This window comes from Heteronotia binoei, chromosome 20 (genome assembly GCF_032191835.1).
Source record: "Heteronotia binoei isolate CCM8104 ecotype False Entrance Well chromosome 20, APGP_CSIRO_Hbin_v1, whole genome shotgun sequence".
Lineage (NCBI taxonomy): Eukaryota > Metazoa > Chordata > Lepidosauria > Squamata > Gekkonidae > Heteronotia > Heteronotia binoei.
The window spans coordinates 26,662,911-26,678,992 of NC_083242.1; the positions used below are offsets into that span (position 1 = coordinate 26,662,911).

A 16,082-nucleotide genomic window follows, 5' to 3' on the forward strand; every position below is an offset into this window, starting at 1 on the left:
TTACCAATCTTTGCTGGGTGTGACCAAAACTTTGCTCCATCCTTTCTGTACAGAGATCAGAGGCACACTGGATTTTTGGTTCCCCTCCGTTGTACCTTCACAGTGTTCCAGAGAAGCAGGGGTTGTTTTGTAGAAAAAGAGGTGCCGGAGCTCATTAGCATAGCACAACTAATTTGCATAACTTATTTGCACATGCCACACACCCCTGGCATCACCGGAAAGTGTGTTAAATTATATCAGCTCAGCGTCTACCTTAAAATGCTTCTTGAATTAGAATTATCATCATAAAACCTTACTCCCATCATCCTTTTTAAAATTACTTTCTCCTATGTGGCCACAGTGGCATGATGAAGATTTCCATCTGTCCGCTATATGTTTTGGTTGTTTTCCCATTTTTGGAGGAGGAAAAAATATTAGAAAGTTTGTCAAATGTTAAGAGTTCAGCAAAATTCTCAAAAGTGGTTTGAACAATGGAGCCCAGAAGCAAGTATTTGGGAAGGGGAGGTGGGGGTAACACCTTCCTTGCCTCTGAATAAGCGGGCCCCCGACACGGCTTTCCCAGGAGGTCTTAAATCAGGGGGAGACTTTCTACCTGTGATATATAGGTGGCCATTTTGATTGAATGCTCCTCTACACCAAAATTACTGCCTGCACAATGTAAATGTGACATCACATGTTGACTTAAGAGCAGAGCTTCACCAACCTTTTTGAACTTCTGAGCACTTTGGGAATTCTGGCATGGTATGGTGGACTCAGCTACAAAATGGCCGCCACGAAGTGATTTGCCACAGGAGGAAAAGCCAGCCCACAAAATGGCCACCACAGTTTAGCATCAGTCTAGGGTTGCCAAGTCCAATTAAAGAAAAATCTGGGGACTTTGGGGGTGGAGCCAGGAGACATTGGGGGTGGAGCCAGGAACAAGGATGTGACAAGCATAATTGAACTCCACGGGAGTTCTGGCCATCACATTTAAAGGGACAGCACACCTTTTTAAATGCCTTTCTTCCATAGGAAATAATTAAGGATAGGGGCACCATCTTTTGGGGCTCATAGAATTGGACCCTCTGGTCCAATCATTTTGAAACTTGGGGAGTATTTTGGGGAGAGGAACTAGATGCTATACTAAAAATTTGGTGTCTCTATCTCAAAAATAGCCCCCCCCCAGAGCTCCCAATACCCACGGATCAATTCCCTATGTGAATCATTCTCCACAGGGAATAATAGAGTGCCCAGTAGACATTTCCCTCCCCCCCATGCTTTCTAAAGGGGGGGGGAGGGCCTCCAAACCAGGGAATCCCCTGCCCCCTCCCTCTCTCTTACACACACAAATACTTACTAGATCTTCTTCCTGCAGAACTCTACTTGCTGTGAAAATGAAAGCAAAAGAGAGGGGCCGTTCTCCATGGAAACTATTACTGACCCTCTCCAATGAAGCCCTTCCTGTTTCCTGCGCTGCCTTAAAGGCACACATTTTACAAATGGATCAGGAGCTCTACAACTACCTACATGATGCCTACACGCATGTTCTCTCCCCCCGCCCCCGCTTCTGGATTTTTGGAGAGCGGGGGAAGAGGCTGCAAATTCAGGGGTCCCCCGCCAGGGCGGGGGGGGGGGGCGCGGTTGGGAAGCCTACATCAGTCACACAGCAAAGATCCTTGGGTAGTGTTGCCAGCAACTACCAAAGAAATATTTTTTAAAAAAATAATCTGCAAAACCAATCCAATCTCTCATGGACGATCAGAAGCCTTGCTGGGCAAAAGCCAGGCTCCGCCCACCTTCTAAAACTTGGGCAGTGGGAAAGGTGTCAGTGGTCACCATGGGGACCATACCGAGAATTCCTGACTGAAATGGACACTCATTTTCTTCCAGTCACTCCTCAGTTTTCATGAAGTCATGGGCACGACCCCTTCATCTCCTTCCCCTCCTGAAATTAAACTGAATTATGTATAACTGAAATGTTTCCTTCCTGTGTATCCCAACCTCCAACTCCTTCCTAGCCTCTTTTCCCCTCCCTCATCTGAAATTTCCGATTGCAAGCTCCGCTGGCAGGTTTGCCAGTCCCCAGAGCCTGGCGGGGGATCACTCCGTGTTGCAGGCTCCTCCCTGCTGCCAGCCAGCTCTGCCTCAACAGCCAAAATGTACCTTTTCACTTTGGAAGGCTTAGAATAGGGGTGTCGAACTCATTTGTTATGAGGGCCAGATATGACATAAGTGAGACTTTGTTGGGCTGGGCCATGTCGGGCCGGGCCATGTGTGCACTTCTTTAAGATTAGGTAGCAGAGATATAAGAACATAAGAGAAGTCATGTTGGATCAGGCCAACGGCCCATCCAGTCCAACACTCTATCACACAATGGCCAAAATACACACACACACACACAGTGGCTAATAGCCACTGATAGACCTCTGCTCCATATTTTTATCCAATCCCCTCTTGAAGGTGGCTATGCTTGTAGCCGCCACCACCTCCCGTGGCAGTGAATTCCACAGGTTAATCACCCTTTGGGTAAAGAAGTACTTCCTTTTATCTGTTCTAACCTGACTGCTCAGCAATTTCATTGAATGCCCACGAGTTCTTGTATTGTGAGAAAGGGAGAAAAGGACTTCTTTCTCTACTTTCTCCATCCCATGCATAATCTTGTAAACCTCTATCATGTCACCCCGCAGTCGACGTTTGTCCAAGCTAAAGAGCCCCAAGCGTTTTAACCTTTCTTCATAGGGAAAGTGTTCCAACCCTTTAATCATTCTAGTTGCCCTTTTCTGCACTTTTTCCAATGCTTTATATAGACTTTATAAAGCACACAAACACAATTAAATATATTTTTTAAAAACCTTAAAACATTAACACTCATTGGTCTTAAAAGGTGCTTTCTTTGTATTTCTCCCATGGGATCCAAAGGAAGCTCTGGCTCTTTCGTTCCTTCCCCAGGGGACCAGGAGGGGGTGGAGCCTCAGCCAATAAAAAGAAGAGAGGCTGGGCTCACTAGTTCTGCTGTGCAAGGAGCCAAAGGGACCGATGTTCTGACGATGGTATAAGGTAAAAATGAATGACGTTCACGCGGACAGTCCGGCTACACATTTTGCCATATCTTTATTGCACTGGGACCACATTGCAAACAAATCCACAGAGGAAAAGAAAATGTTGCAAAAGTAAAATCTATTGCTGCACAATGCAGCTATTTCTCTCTCTCTCTCTCCCCCCCCCCTTGATTTTTTTTTTTGAAACTTGTTATATTATCTATTTACACAAAAACTATCAAAAGCAAAGTCAGGAAAGCGGCAGCCCTGCTAAGACTGTCTAGAAAGATAAGAGCTGCAGCTTCTGTCTGGATAAATAGTACAATTTGTCATTAATTTTACGTCGCTTTGTAAAACCACATTCAAGTATTTCCCCACTGACGCACGAATTATCAGAATCCGCTTTCTGACTCGGTTTGTTTGTAATTTTGTTTGTGTTTGTCGTCCCCTCTTTCTCTTTGCTTTGAAGAAAGAGCCTGGAGACGTCTTCACGCAGAGTAGGTGTGCGGGGAAGGGAAGCAATTTAAATTAGATACGGAGGAAGAGAGAACTTGAAGGTTAACGCAGGACATGACAAGCTGATTGTGTACACGGCAAGGAAAAGAACATGATTCGCTTCTCTTCAGGTCCATTTTGCTTTTGGACCCAGGTGGCGGAATGCTTGCTCTGTTTTGCGCACTTTGTTGAAAACTAAAGACGAGAGTATGCCTCTCCCCATCCAGTCCCTTTCGTTTTCTCCTTCTACTGCACTCCCGTTCACCTTAGCTATGCTTTAAACTAAGAATGTTCTCAAAAAATTAATTCCAGAATGCAGCATGTGGTTTGCCGAGACATTTGCATGTCTTCCCATCCTCTTCGGCGTTATATCGACACACACATTTGCATTGGTAAAACACTGCAAAATAGGCACTCTTTCCATGATCACTGGTTTAACTGCATCACAATTTGTTGTGGACGGTGCTTTACTAACTTCTGGATGCTGTCCTGGGTATCTGGTAAAATGCTGCTCCGAAACAATCTTAGGGCTGTTGTATATTGGAATGTATCAAAACTGCTTTTTTTTTTTTTAAGTGTGGTGTTTTATAAATGCACGTTCATAGATAATAATGGCACGCACAAACTGAAAGCTGCAGTAATCCGTGCATGCACAGCACTCCACAGAATATTAAAAAAAAAATGGAAACAATGGACTGGGCGGCTCCGCTTCAGAAACCAAACCCAAGCAATTTGGACCTCTGAGGACCGATTCAGAGCAGCAGAATTTCGAAAGCGTTCCATAACCAAAAACTAGCATGTCAAAGATAATAGTTCAAGGCCAGCCTCTTCTTTGACATGCTAATTTTCTACACACATGCTATCTGGAGGCGGCTGAGCATTCGGCCAATCGTCCCCCACTCCCAGCCTACATTCTGTAATGCTACAGTCCCAGAAGGGCTATAACAGTGTAGGCTAGCTCTAGATGGGTTTTCCTCTAGAAGAAATTGCGAGCCATGAAAATGACCCTGTTCCTCTTTTTCTTAGGATTTGGTTAGGTAGGTTTGCATTTCCCCTCTCCCCGCTTGCTATTTCATATATAAATACAAAATATTAAATAAAGATCTGCTTTCTGTACAAAACCAAGAACGGGTGCCATTTGCCAGAAGACCAGTGTTGCTCATTTAGCAGTCTCAAATATCTTCCGAAACTTGTTTCGGGAACTGATTTAAAAGCAGAACAATCTGTTTCTTTTCACAGTTGCCTAACCCTTGGGTGGCCCAGCTCCATCCACATCACTGTCCCCTAAACCCTTTTCAATGTTGATGGTAAGCTCCAGCTGTATGCCATTTTCTCTCTCTCTCTCTCTGTATGTATGTCAGTTCCCTGCAGGAACTGCTACAACAGCACGGTGTGGCAGGGCTTACCGGAAACTCCACTCACAACAATCCAGTGCTATAATGGAAGGAATCTTTTGGGACCGAGAGAACGCAAGGTTTTATGAAGGCCACGGCAACTGTGACGCCCTTCGTGGGCCACATCAGAAGAAAACGCAGGGCTTCCCCAATGGCCCCCCCCAAAAAATGGTCCAGCTGGTCAGATGCATCCCAGAGGCTGCAAGTTCCCACCCGCAACCTCAACCTTTGCAAAGTCTATCCCCTTAGCTACTTTGAGAACAATTACGATCGCATTTCTGAATTCACTGAATTCACAAAGTGGCATACACAGCCTTTCGCAAGACTGTTTGGTTTCTTTTCTTCTTCTTCTTCTACGGAGCTCGTAAAAACATGGTCCTGTGATTTCACTACCTCTTGGTTGTAATAGTGTTCACGTCAGTGACAAAGTCCGTTTCCACCACGTTTTCATACCTTTCTTTTTCTATACAGTCACTGATGGCCTTAAGCACTATCCGGAGCCTTCGGTCCATAGCTTCAAGGTGCAACTTGTACAAAATGGGTGCAATTTTGTCTTTCATCAACGATTCTTCCATCAGGTCACTGAGTTTGAATTCCTCCTTGGCCAGCAACTGTAATCGCTGATAGGTAGATTTCCTTATTCTAGAAAAGAAAGTGGGGGGGGGAGGGGGGAAGAGGTCATTTGAAGCACAGTCCAGACTAGTGCAGTCCTTTCGGATCTCAGAAGCTAAACAAGGTCAGTGCTTGGATGGGAGCCCATCAAGGAAGTCCATGATTGTAACGCAGAGGCAGAAATGGCCAACCACCTCTGAACATCTCTTGCCTTGGAAACCCTACAGGGTCACCATAAATCTGCTGAAACTTGATGGCAAAGAAAAAGTTTTGGGTATTGTTAGGGCCTACTTCCAACTTGGGAGACCTCTTGGCCTCTGTCTATGCTGCCACCACAAATTGGGAAAAATTGCCTGCGATTCAGACAAAACTATGGTATTACCATAGAATTCTATCTGAATCCTAGAGTGTCATGCTGATGACATGATGTCACTTTCCGCTATTTCCCAAAAGTGATGGTCTCATCATTGGTGTGACAATCAATCCTCCTGTACTACTGGTTGGTAGCCTCCTATGCCTAACTAAACCTGATGTATGTTCTGTTCATGGCACAATGGGGTCTGGAACCGTCATCTCCCCATCCTCCCTGTTCCACCTCTCAAACCACAGTGGGTGTCACAAGAATGGAAAACACAGGAAATGGCTTTCCTTCTAGCAAGGAACTCAATCACCTTCCAAAACTTAAAAGTGTTGCCAAATGAAGGATGGGACAGATATGTTCTCCATTGCATTGGACACATGTGAATGGCTTATAGCAATGGAAGTTTTGTCTAAATCTAAGGAAGAATTTCCTGACAGTGAGGTATGTTCAATACTGGAACAGTCTTCCTCATAAGGCGATGGATTCTTCATCATTGGAGGTTTTTCAGTAGTGGCTGGAGACCTATTTGTTGGGGGTTACTATAACTGTCGTTCTTGCATTTGCAGGGGGTTGGGTAAGATGACCCTGGTGGTCTCCTCCAACTCGAGATGATACAAATAAAGAAAAATAAGGGGATATGGATAGCTTTGACTGAGTAGTTGCTAACTGGGCAAAGCTGTTTAGCGATGCAAAAATTCCTTATATGCCTTCTGATTTAAAGTACATTTTGAGTCTCCTTTTTAGGCATTTTCAAATGTCTAGGGTACATCGGGCTGTATGCGTACCAAATGTTCAGCTTTCTAGCTCATGGTGAAATACCTTAACCATTCTGGGGTGTGTGTGTGTGTCTCTTCTTATACTCCCATGCTTAGGATTTACACACAGAAGTCTCCCTTTGATACATCTCTGAAAATTGAACATATGAAGCTGCCTTATACTGAATCAGACCTTTGGTCCATCAAAGTCAGTATTGTCTTCTCAGACCGGCAGCGGCTCTCCAAGCTGAGATTTTTCACACCTATTTGCCTGGACCCTTTTTTGAAGATGCCAGGAATTGGAATGACTTGGGCTACAGTGTTTCTAAACATCAACTCTCTGGATGGAATGACAGTATCTTAACTATATGGGGGAACAATATCATTGATAACAGACAGGCATTTTGGGCTGACTCAGAGACGCCTCAGAAACCAACATGAAAACCCTTTCCAAACACTAACTTTGGCTGCCTGTCCCCATCCCGTACTCACCCCATCCTCCAGAGCGGCTAAAAAAACCTACCACTGTTGACATGGTTGCAAATTTTTGAGCCGCACGCCAGTCACCTCTTCAGCGTCTGGACATGGCAGCATGCAAGCAAGGTGGATTGGCAGTGTGAACCCGCCAAGCCGCGTCCAGCTTTTTTAAAACAAAAAACTCCCCAGAGCGCATGAGAGCTTGTGTGCGCATAAGCGCATGACCACTAAAGGACGGGGACAAAGGGTGGCAATTGGGGGTGAGCTCTCCCGGAGGCGTACACTAGATTGTGGGGTGCCCCAGGGAGCGGTTCTCTCCCCGATGCTATTTAACGTCTATATGCGCCCCCTTGCCCAGATTGTCCGGAGGTTTGGGCTGGGTTGTCATCAGTATGCAGATGACACCCAGCTCTATCTGCTAATGGATGGCCGGCCTGACTGCGTCCCAGGGAACCTGGACCGAGCATTGCAGGCCGTGGCAACCTGGCTCAGGCTGAGTGGGCTGAAGCTGAATCCGACGAAGACAGAGGTCCTTTGCGTGGGTCGTGGTGCTCTGGGGGGGGGGGGAAATACCCCTCCCGGTTTTTGATGGCGCGCCGTTGAAAGTGGCGCGCCAGGTCAAGAGCCTGGGAGTTTTACTGGAGCCTTCACTATCGATGGAGGCCCAGGTAGCTGCCACTGCCAAATCGGCATTTTTTCATCTGAAGCGGGCAAGGCAGTTGGCTCCTTTCCTAGAGCGCCGGGACCTAGCAACAGTGATCCATGCGACGGTCACCTCAAGATTGGACTACTGTAATGCCCTCTACATGGGGCTGCCTTTGTGTCGAACCCGGAAGCTGCAGCTAGTGCAGAACGCAGCGGCCAGGCTGTTATTAGGACTCCCGAAATGGGAGCATATACAGCCGAGGCTGCGCGAACTGCACTGGCTGCCAGTTACATACCGGGTTCGCTACAAAGTGCTGGTCATTACCTTTAAAGCCCTATATGGCCGAGGACCTGCCTACCTGAAGGACCGTCTCTCCCCATACGAGCCCCAAAGAGCACTGAGGTTAGCAGGGAAGAACAAGCTGACTGTCCCTGGGCCAAGGGAGGCAAAATTACAGACCACACGGGCACGGGCTTTCTCCGTGGCAGCCCCCAGCCTGTGGAATCAACTCCCGGAAGAGGTGCGGGCCCTGCGGAACTTAGATCAGTTCCGCAGGGCCTGCAAGACCATCCTCTTTAGGCAGGCTTTCTCAGAATGCTGACAGAGGATGACTGAATGGAGGATCCAACAAAGTGATTCGTCAATGATTCCTGCCACTATTTAAATATGTAACAGCGCCCGGAACACCTCTGCTGTTGTTAAACTATAGATGATATATGTTATAGACTATAAATGCTGGATTAGTGTTGTTTTAAAAATTTTTTATGCTGTTTTATAATTTTAATTGTGTTTTATGTGTTTTAATTATTGTATTTATGTCATGTCTTATTGATTGTTAGCCGCCCTGAGCCTGCCCAGGCGGGGAGGGCGGGATACAAATAAAATTAATAATAATAATAATAAAAATGTATGGGAAAAGCACCGAGTGACGGAGATGGTGCATGACAGCTGTCTGTTCGTGCCTGTGCCGCCCTGTGAACGGGATGGGGACGGCTTGCAGGGGACTGTGTGGATGGTTTGGGATGCCTCTTTCTGGGACCGGCCCGATTTGGGATGTGTCCCATGCGCCCCAAACTGCCCGCCTATGTGTCCACCGTTTTGAGGGAGGGACATTAAATGTTCTGTCTGTAGATGATTTGACCAGTATGGAATATTATGAGTTATGTGCCAAATTTCAGCTTTCTGGGTAATATGGACGTCTAATTTTAAGGTGCACTTCTTTTTAGACAGAGGAGTCCTCCCTTTACAGAGCTGTTTTTTTAAGGTATGTCTGTGATAACCTTAAGCAAAGAGCGACATTATCATCACTGCACTACAGACATGACCTTTAGGTGGAAATGGAATCAGCGCACAAAAAAGGCTACCAAGAAAACTGAGATTAGAAGGGGGCGACTCACAATTTATAAACTCATGCCCTGAAGCTACACTAGCTCTTTGTATGTGGATACTGACACACAGCATTGAACAACTGTTCTTTGACTAACCTCTTCCAGATCCCCAAGGCATGCTGTTACACACCATTTTGTTTTGACCTCAAACTTAACTATAACATCGTACACACATCTAGAACATTTCCTACTCTTCCCCCTTACTTTAGGTATCCTTTTAAAAAAAAAAAGAAGAAGCTCCTGGTTTAGTAACATTTTTAAAGAAAGAGTGGATTTATTATTATCTTCTGCTACCTTAGGAACCTTCTGATCCGTCCTGAAATCTGTTTTACATGCTGCAGGATCTTTAAATCTGTACTATCTCCTGGTCTCCATTTCACAAAAAAAGCCTTCAGAGCTGTAGACATGGGACTTCACTATCATACTCTGAAACATTTTCCCCTTCTTTTTAACTGGCACCAAATCTTTTTAGCCTGATAGAGTTTTACAGAGCTTGAAAAAATCGCTTCGCTTCCTTTGGGGCCATTTGAGCTCTGTCAGAATAAAAAAAAAAATACTTCACCGCTGTTGTTCTCCGGGAATCAACATAAGGTTTTAGATCTTGTGGGTCTGATTAATTCTGTTTTAATATACCTAGCAAACAGCTGCTGACCTTTCCCTCCCTCCCGCCTTGTGCTCTTTTGGTAACATGTTGAAGAGGGGCATTCTTGTGGCTATGGAAAATTCTAGGGTAGATGGTATTTCTCCACTAGGGTAGATGGTATTTCTCCAGTGTTCTATCTGCTCAGCATGACACAGCTATTTCCTATAAACGCCTTTAAGATCGCCCTCCCAGGGGCTTAATTCCCAAATAACAACCCTGCTCACACCACCAAATTGTTCCCGCTTTTTGTTTATTGATTCCCAATTTTTTGGCCTGCCTTCCTCCACCAAAGAAATACGAGGACTCCACTAACCACATCGCAGATGGCTTACCTACAGCACTGGTTCAAAGGCACCAAGATGGAGAGTTCATCGTGAGAGTATTTCCCGAACCTTTAGGTGGAGAAGAAAGGAAAAGGAGGAATCACTGGGAATGCATTCTGATGTGTATTGACACAGCTCTGCAAATAGCTTTTTTTCACACATGAATGCTGCATGAAGCTGCCTTATACTGAATCAGACCATTGGCCCATTAAAGTCAACACTGTCTACTCATTCTGGCAGTAGCTTTCTAGGGGCTCAGGTGATGTCTCTCACAACACCTACCACTTGCTGTCTTTAACTGGAGATGCCAGGGATTGAACCTGGGACTTTCTGCATGCAAAGCATAAAGTCTTTCACTGAGCCACTGGTCCTTTCCCCTCCCTGAGAGCCAAGGAATAACTAATTTGCTCCCTGCCCCCCTACAACTGCTCTATGGCTAAGATTGCTAAGTTCCCTGTGGGGTGCAGGATTCCGGGTTACCATCTACCATTGCACAAAAACACAGTTCTTTTAGATGGGGTTTGCAGAAAGCTCCCTGCCTCCCCTAAAAAAAAAACCAGCTGAGAAGCGTGTAGCATCTTTAGACCCCTGCATCCTGCTCCAATGAGTTTGCGGAAGAACTTTGTGAACCACAAACGGAACAAAATTCGTGCCAAAGTTTGCGTTGTGGTTCGGTTCATGCCCACCCCTACCACCCACAACTCTCCCACCAGTTGTCAGGTACTGCCTATCAGTGTTACCTATGGCTCTTTCACTACCTACTTGTAGCTAACAAGGATATATCTAGCATTCTAGCTCCTGCAAGATGGTGACTGAGAAGCCATACTGCAGTAGCAGAGCAGTACTGAATAGTGGTCACCGTCACACCAAGGAGCTGGGAGGCCCAGATTGAGGGGAGGAAACTGAGGACCAGGTCTCTCTCTCCCCCTCCCTGGAAAAAAAAGGTGTTGAAATTCTCAAAAGGGAAATGAAGGAGAAACACAAGGTGCCCCTTGGAGAATTCTGTTTCCACAGAGGTTCCGAATTTCCATTCCATGTGTTCCTCCAGAAAGAAAGCCTTGCTGAGAACTATCAGACAGTGAAGAAGGTGTGCTGTGGGGTGGAGCCTGCCCATCTCTCGTTACAGCCTCCAGACATTCTTCTAACAAAGAAACAAACTATTTACCCTCTTCCATTGTCTAAGTGGATAATAAAGGTTTCATTCCCAAACTTCTCAAAGGTTTCGTAATGGTGTCGATCCATGTTGCCTACAAAGAGAAACAAAGGTAGGGAAATCCCAGAATGTATAAAAAATGGCTTGCTAGATTGAATGAATGAATGAATAATGAATAAACTTTATTACAGTCATAGACCAATATCAAAGCTATAACACATCATATGAAAACCCTCCTAAAATACATAAACACAATAAAATACTTAGAACTTTTCCCCAGCTATACAGATCCAGGATAACTAAAATACATTTTTTACCAATTACAAAATCCAAAGTCAGTTCAAATTTATATAAAATTCTTTAAATCATAATATGTAAAATCATATATAACCTAGAATTCAACAGTTCATGCAAGACATACAATTTTCTTGTTTCTTAGTATGGAACTTCACAAGGTAATGGCAGAATTTAGCTGTCTAAAGATAGATGGACTTGCATCCACCAAGACTTTCTCCAAACACGCCCCGTCCGCGTCTGCCATTGGTTTAACTACAAACAGGGAAACAAACCTATCCCTATGTACTTGGTGGAATGGGCATTGAAAAAACGTATGAGTTATCGACTCCACCTCTCCCGTAGCACAAGGGCAGCGTCGGTCTTCATACGGGACTTTTCTATATTTCCCTTGAAGAGTAAGCAAAGTGGAGCTTCTTCAGAAACCCTGAGTTTATATTATGAACAAATCGGAGCATACTGGAAGGAGACACACTGGGGTTTTTTTTTAATAGTGAGGGAAATTGCTGTACTACGCATCGTTGTCTAGAAAATATAGGGCGCTTCTGCGTTTCAGAAAGGAACAAGGGCAAATATATGGCCGAACAGGTTGTGGCTTTTTTAGGTAACCTGAGGACTGCTCTGACCCGGAAGGCCTAGACTAGCCTGATCTCGGAAGCTAAGCAGCGTCAGACTACTAAAGAAGTCCATGGTTGCTACGCAGAGGCAGGCAACGGCCAATCACCTCTGTTTGCCTTTTGCCTGGACTTGAATGGCCCGGGCTAGCCTGGTTTCCTCAGTTCTTGGAAGCAACCAATCGATTTTTTATTACGGTCCGAGGACCAGCCAGTTTGAAGCAAGCAGAAAGCCGTTTTTTTAAAAAAATAACCTCTAAATCAATTACATTCCCTTAATCGCACAATTCCTTTTCCTAAGAGCGAATACACAGCATTTTGCTACCGCACATGTTACCCGTTTCTGACTATCCCTTAACAAGACCGTCTGCGACATTTCCGGTCTGAGTTCGATATAGTCTTGCAAGGGTTTGAATTTAGAAAGTAATGGGGTAAGTATTTGACACCTCTCATCCTGATAAGAGGTTACCATGTAAAAGCATACGTGCGATAGTCTCAATGGCATTGCTCGAACGAGGGCAACAGCGCGGTCGGACAGGCAAGTCGGGAAATCTACCACTTAAAAGCGGACTCTTGAAAAAGCCCACCTGTGCCTCGCTTGAGTAATGTCCGAAAGATAAGAGGATGGTGTAAAACTGAAGTCCTTCCTCAGACTCTTATAACTTAAGGAGGCTCAGCAGGGTCATTCCTGATTAGTACTTTGATGGAAGACCACCAAGGAAGTCCAGGGTTGCTACGTAGAGGCGGGGAATGGCCAATCACTTCTGTTTGCCTTTTGCTCAGTCTTGGATGGCCCAGGCTAGCTTGATTCCATCAGTTCCTGGAAGCTAAGCAGGGTTACTCCTGCTTAGTACTTCGATGGGGAGATTTACTTAGGAAGCAAACGGATGCAGGCAATGGGCAACCACCTCTGAATGCCTCTTGCCTTGGAAGCCCTGTGGGGTCACTATAAGGCAGCTGCAAGGGGCCACCATCAAGTGGACAACCAGCAGCCAGTTTTAGAATATCAGCAAGGCTTATGACTGAAACTTCCTTCCTTTCAAAACGTCCCTGCCTGTAGAAAGCTACCAACCCAGGGAGAAAGGTTCAAGATGAGCCTTTTCCTTCAGATGCTAGTTTTCGGTGTGAATGGAAAATATTTATGTAAACGTAGGAGCAGGGGTGGAATTCTAGCAGGAGCTCCTTTGCATATTAGGCTAAACACCCCTGATACAGCCAATCCTCCAAGAGCTTTGCAAGCTCCTGGAGGATTGGCTACTTTAGGGGTGTGTGGCCTAATATGCAAAGGAGTTCCTGCTAGAATTCCACCCCTGTGTAGAAGCATCCAATTGTGTCTTTGATGACCTTCATTGACCCTGCCTTTGTGACTAGTTCAGAAAGCGTTTCCACCCGGTATTTGCTCTCAGCTGCTAGGACATTGTATGCGCAGCTGTGGAAACAGGGAAAAATACCAGCGAAATGGGATTGGATTGTGAAAGTTTTATCGTGGAGTGAGATGGACAAATTAACTAAAACTTTAAGAGACTATGATTTAGATATATTCAAAAAGGAGTGGAAGAAATTTAAAGGATATATGGAGAAAGAGTGGAATGTAAAAAGACATTGGACAATTATTAGGGTTTGTAGAGTCTTTCAGGATCAAGTGCCGTGTTCTACTGGAGAAAGTTTTCCTTCCAGACGTTTCGTTCTCAGCTGCGGAGAACATCCTCAGTGGCGTTGCAGCCGGAGCAGGCACTCAGACCTTCTTGGCTGCTGTGCATTGAGCCAAGCTGTGCATTGAGCCAAGCTGTGCACAGCAGCCAAGAAGGTCTGAGCACCTGCTCCGGCTGCAACGCCACTGAGGATGTTCTCCGCAGCTGAGAACGAAACGTCTGGAAGGAAAACTTTCTCCAGTAGAACACGGCACTTGATCCCGAAAGACTCTACAAACCCTAATGATGTTACCAGCCGTGAAAACCTGAAATCTTTGATATCATTGGACAATTATTTAGTATTAATGAGAAAAGGAAAGTATTGAACTTTGATTGGTTAGTGGTACCTTATAACTGAATTTAAATTTATAACTTCAGGGAAGTCAAATATTGGAGGGAGGGGGGGTTGAAATATCATATGGGTTAGTATAGAAAAGAGACAATTAAATATTGTAACCATATGTTATTAATAAATTGTTAAAACACAGAAAGCTTTTCCGCCCATGGGGATAAAGGGATGGTAAGAAAAAAAGCTTCATTTGCTGAACTTTTGCTGCTACGATATTGTTAGGCAGAAGTCTTAACTTGAGACAGTAGGGGAAATCACAGCAATTTTGCCTCTATCCCATCTATTCTGGGATGGTAGAATTAAAGCGGTTTCCTTTTAAGAGAAGACAAACGTACCCATGAGAAAATCAAAAATGGTCATATCCATTATATCCAAAATTCGGGTACCGGAGTCATAAGGTGGGGTTTGTTTAACCTCTTCGCAATAGTCCGGATCAACCTCCCATCTGGAAAAGACAACAGAGATGGGGAAATGGAGCCAACCAAGAGCCATGATATTGCCCTTTTTATATATTTACAAAATGCATGTCCTGCCTTTTACCCCCCACCGGGGCCGCTAAATTAAAACATACATAATAAAATGACATTTTAAAATCATTTAGAGCCACAAAACACACACACATCAATAAAAACAAGACAGAGGTAAAATTACACACAAAGAGATAAAAACAACAAACACAGGCAGGAAGGAGGGATCCCTGAGGGAATGCCAAATGAAACAAAAAACCCTTCACCTGCTGACAGAAGACAGCAACAGAGGGGGACAGACAGACTTCGCTGGGGAGAGGGTTCCAGTGTTTGGGTGCCACGACACAGAAGGCTCTGTCCCAGCTTCCACCCACCTAATCTCAGAAGGGCCTCCAAATGGCCTCCAAAGATGACAAGTGGTCAGGTTTGTGAGGGGGTAGGCAGAACTTCAGGTTGATTTGTGCCAAAACATATAGGCCTCTGAAGGTCAAGACCAGCATCTTGAATTGTGCCAGGAAACAAACTGGGAGCCAGTGTAGATGGGCCAAGACTGAGACCCACTCCAGTCAACATCCTTGCATAGCATTCTGTCTCTTGTAATATATGGCAGTGTTAATACACGAGACAGAGTGGTACAGTATTTAGTGTATAACTGGGGAGACCCAGGTTCGAATCCCCACTCTGCCACAGAGCTGAGTGAGTGACCTTAAACTAATCCCTCTTCTTCAGACTAGACTACCTCATAGCACTATGGAAAGACCAAGTTCAAATCTTTGCCCAGATACAAAGTTCATTGTGGGCTTTCCTGCAACAGATTCTCCCCTCCCTTACAGACACTACCAGGGGTCGGGAGACCGAGTCCTATGAGGAAAGGCTGAAAGAGCTTGGGCTGTTTAGCCTGGAGAGTAGACAACTGGGAGGTGATAGGATGATGCAGAACTGTTTTCTATGGCCCCAGAAGGTAGGACCAGAACCAACAGGTTGAAATTAAATCAGAAGAGTTTCCGGCTCAACAATAGAAAGAACTTCATATGAACATATGAAGCTGCCTTACACTGAATCAGACCTTGGTCCATCAAAGTCAGTCTTGTCTACTCAGACTGGCAGCGGCTCTCCAGGGTTTCAAGCTGAGGTTTTTCATGCCTACTTGCCTGGACCCTTTTTAGTTGGGAGATGCCAGGGATTGAACCTGGGACCTTCTGCTTACCAAGCAGATGCTCTATCACTGAGCGACCATCCCTTGGCTCTCCAGGGTCTCAAGCTGAGGTTTTTCACGCCTTTTTGCCTGGACCCTTTTTAGTTGGAGATGCCAGGGATTGAACCTGGGACCTTCTGCTTACCAAGCAGATGCTCTATCACTGAGCGACCAACCCTTGGCTCTCCAGGGTCTCAAGCTGAGGTTT

The 16,082-nt window shown here is 45.2% G+C and overlaps 1 protein-coding gene across 1 annotated transcript in view; it reads right to left on the bottom strand.

Moving 5' to 3' along the window:
* Nucleotides 1–3,073: 3,073 nt before the first annotated feature.
* FAM20C (FAM20C golgi associated secretory pathway kinase) overlaps nucleotides 3,074–16,082 on the bottom strand; it is a 167,835-nt gene continuing 154,826 nt past the window's right edge. Inside the window, exons 7-10 of the mRNA XM_060260735.1 lie at nucleotides 14,548–14,657; nucleotides 11,277–11,358; nucleotides 10,121–10,180; nucleotides 3,074–5,548 (exon numbers count right to left, since the gene is read on the bottom strand). Of these exons, the coding sequence (XP_060116718.1) occupies nucleotides 5,296–5,548; nucleotides 10,121–10,180; nucleotides 11,277–11,358; nucleotides 14,548–14,657 (505 nt within the window). The 3' untranslated portion in view covers nucleotides 3,074–5,295. The remainder of the gene's footprint in view (nucleotides 5,549–10,120; nucleotides 10,181–11,276; nucleotides 11,359–14,547; nucleotides 14,658–16,082) is intronic.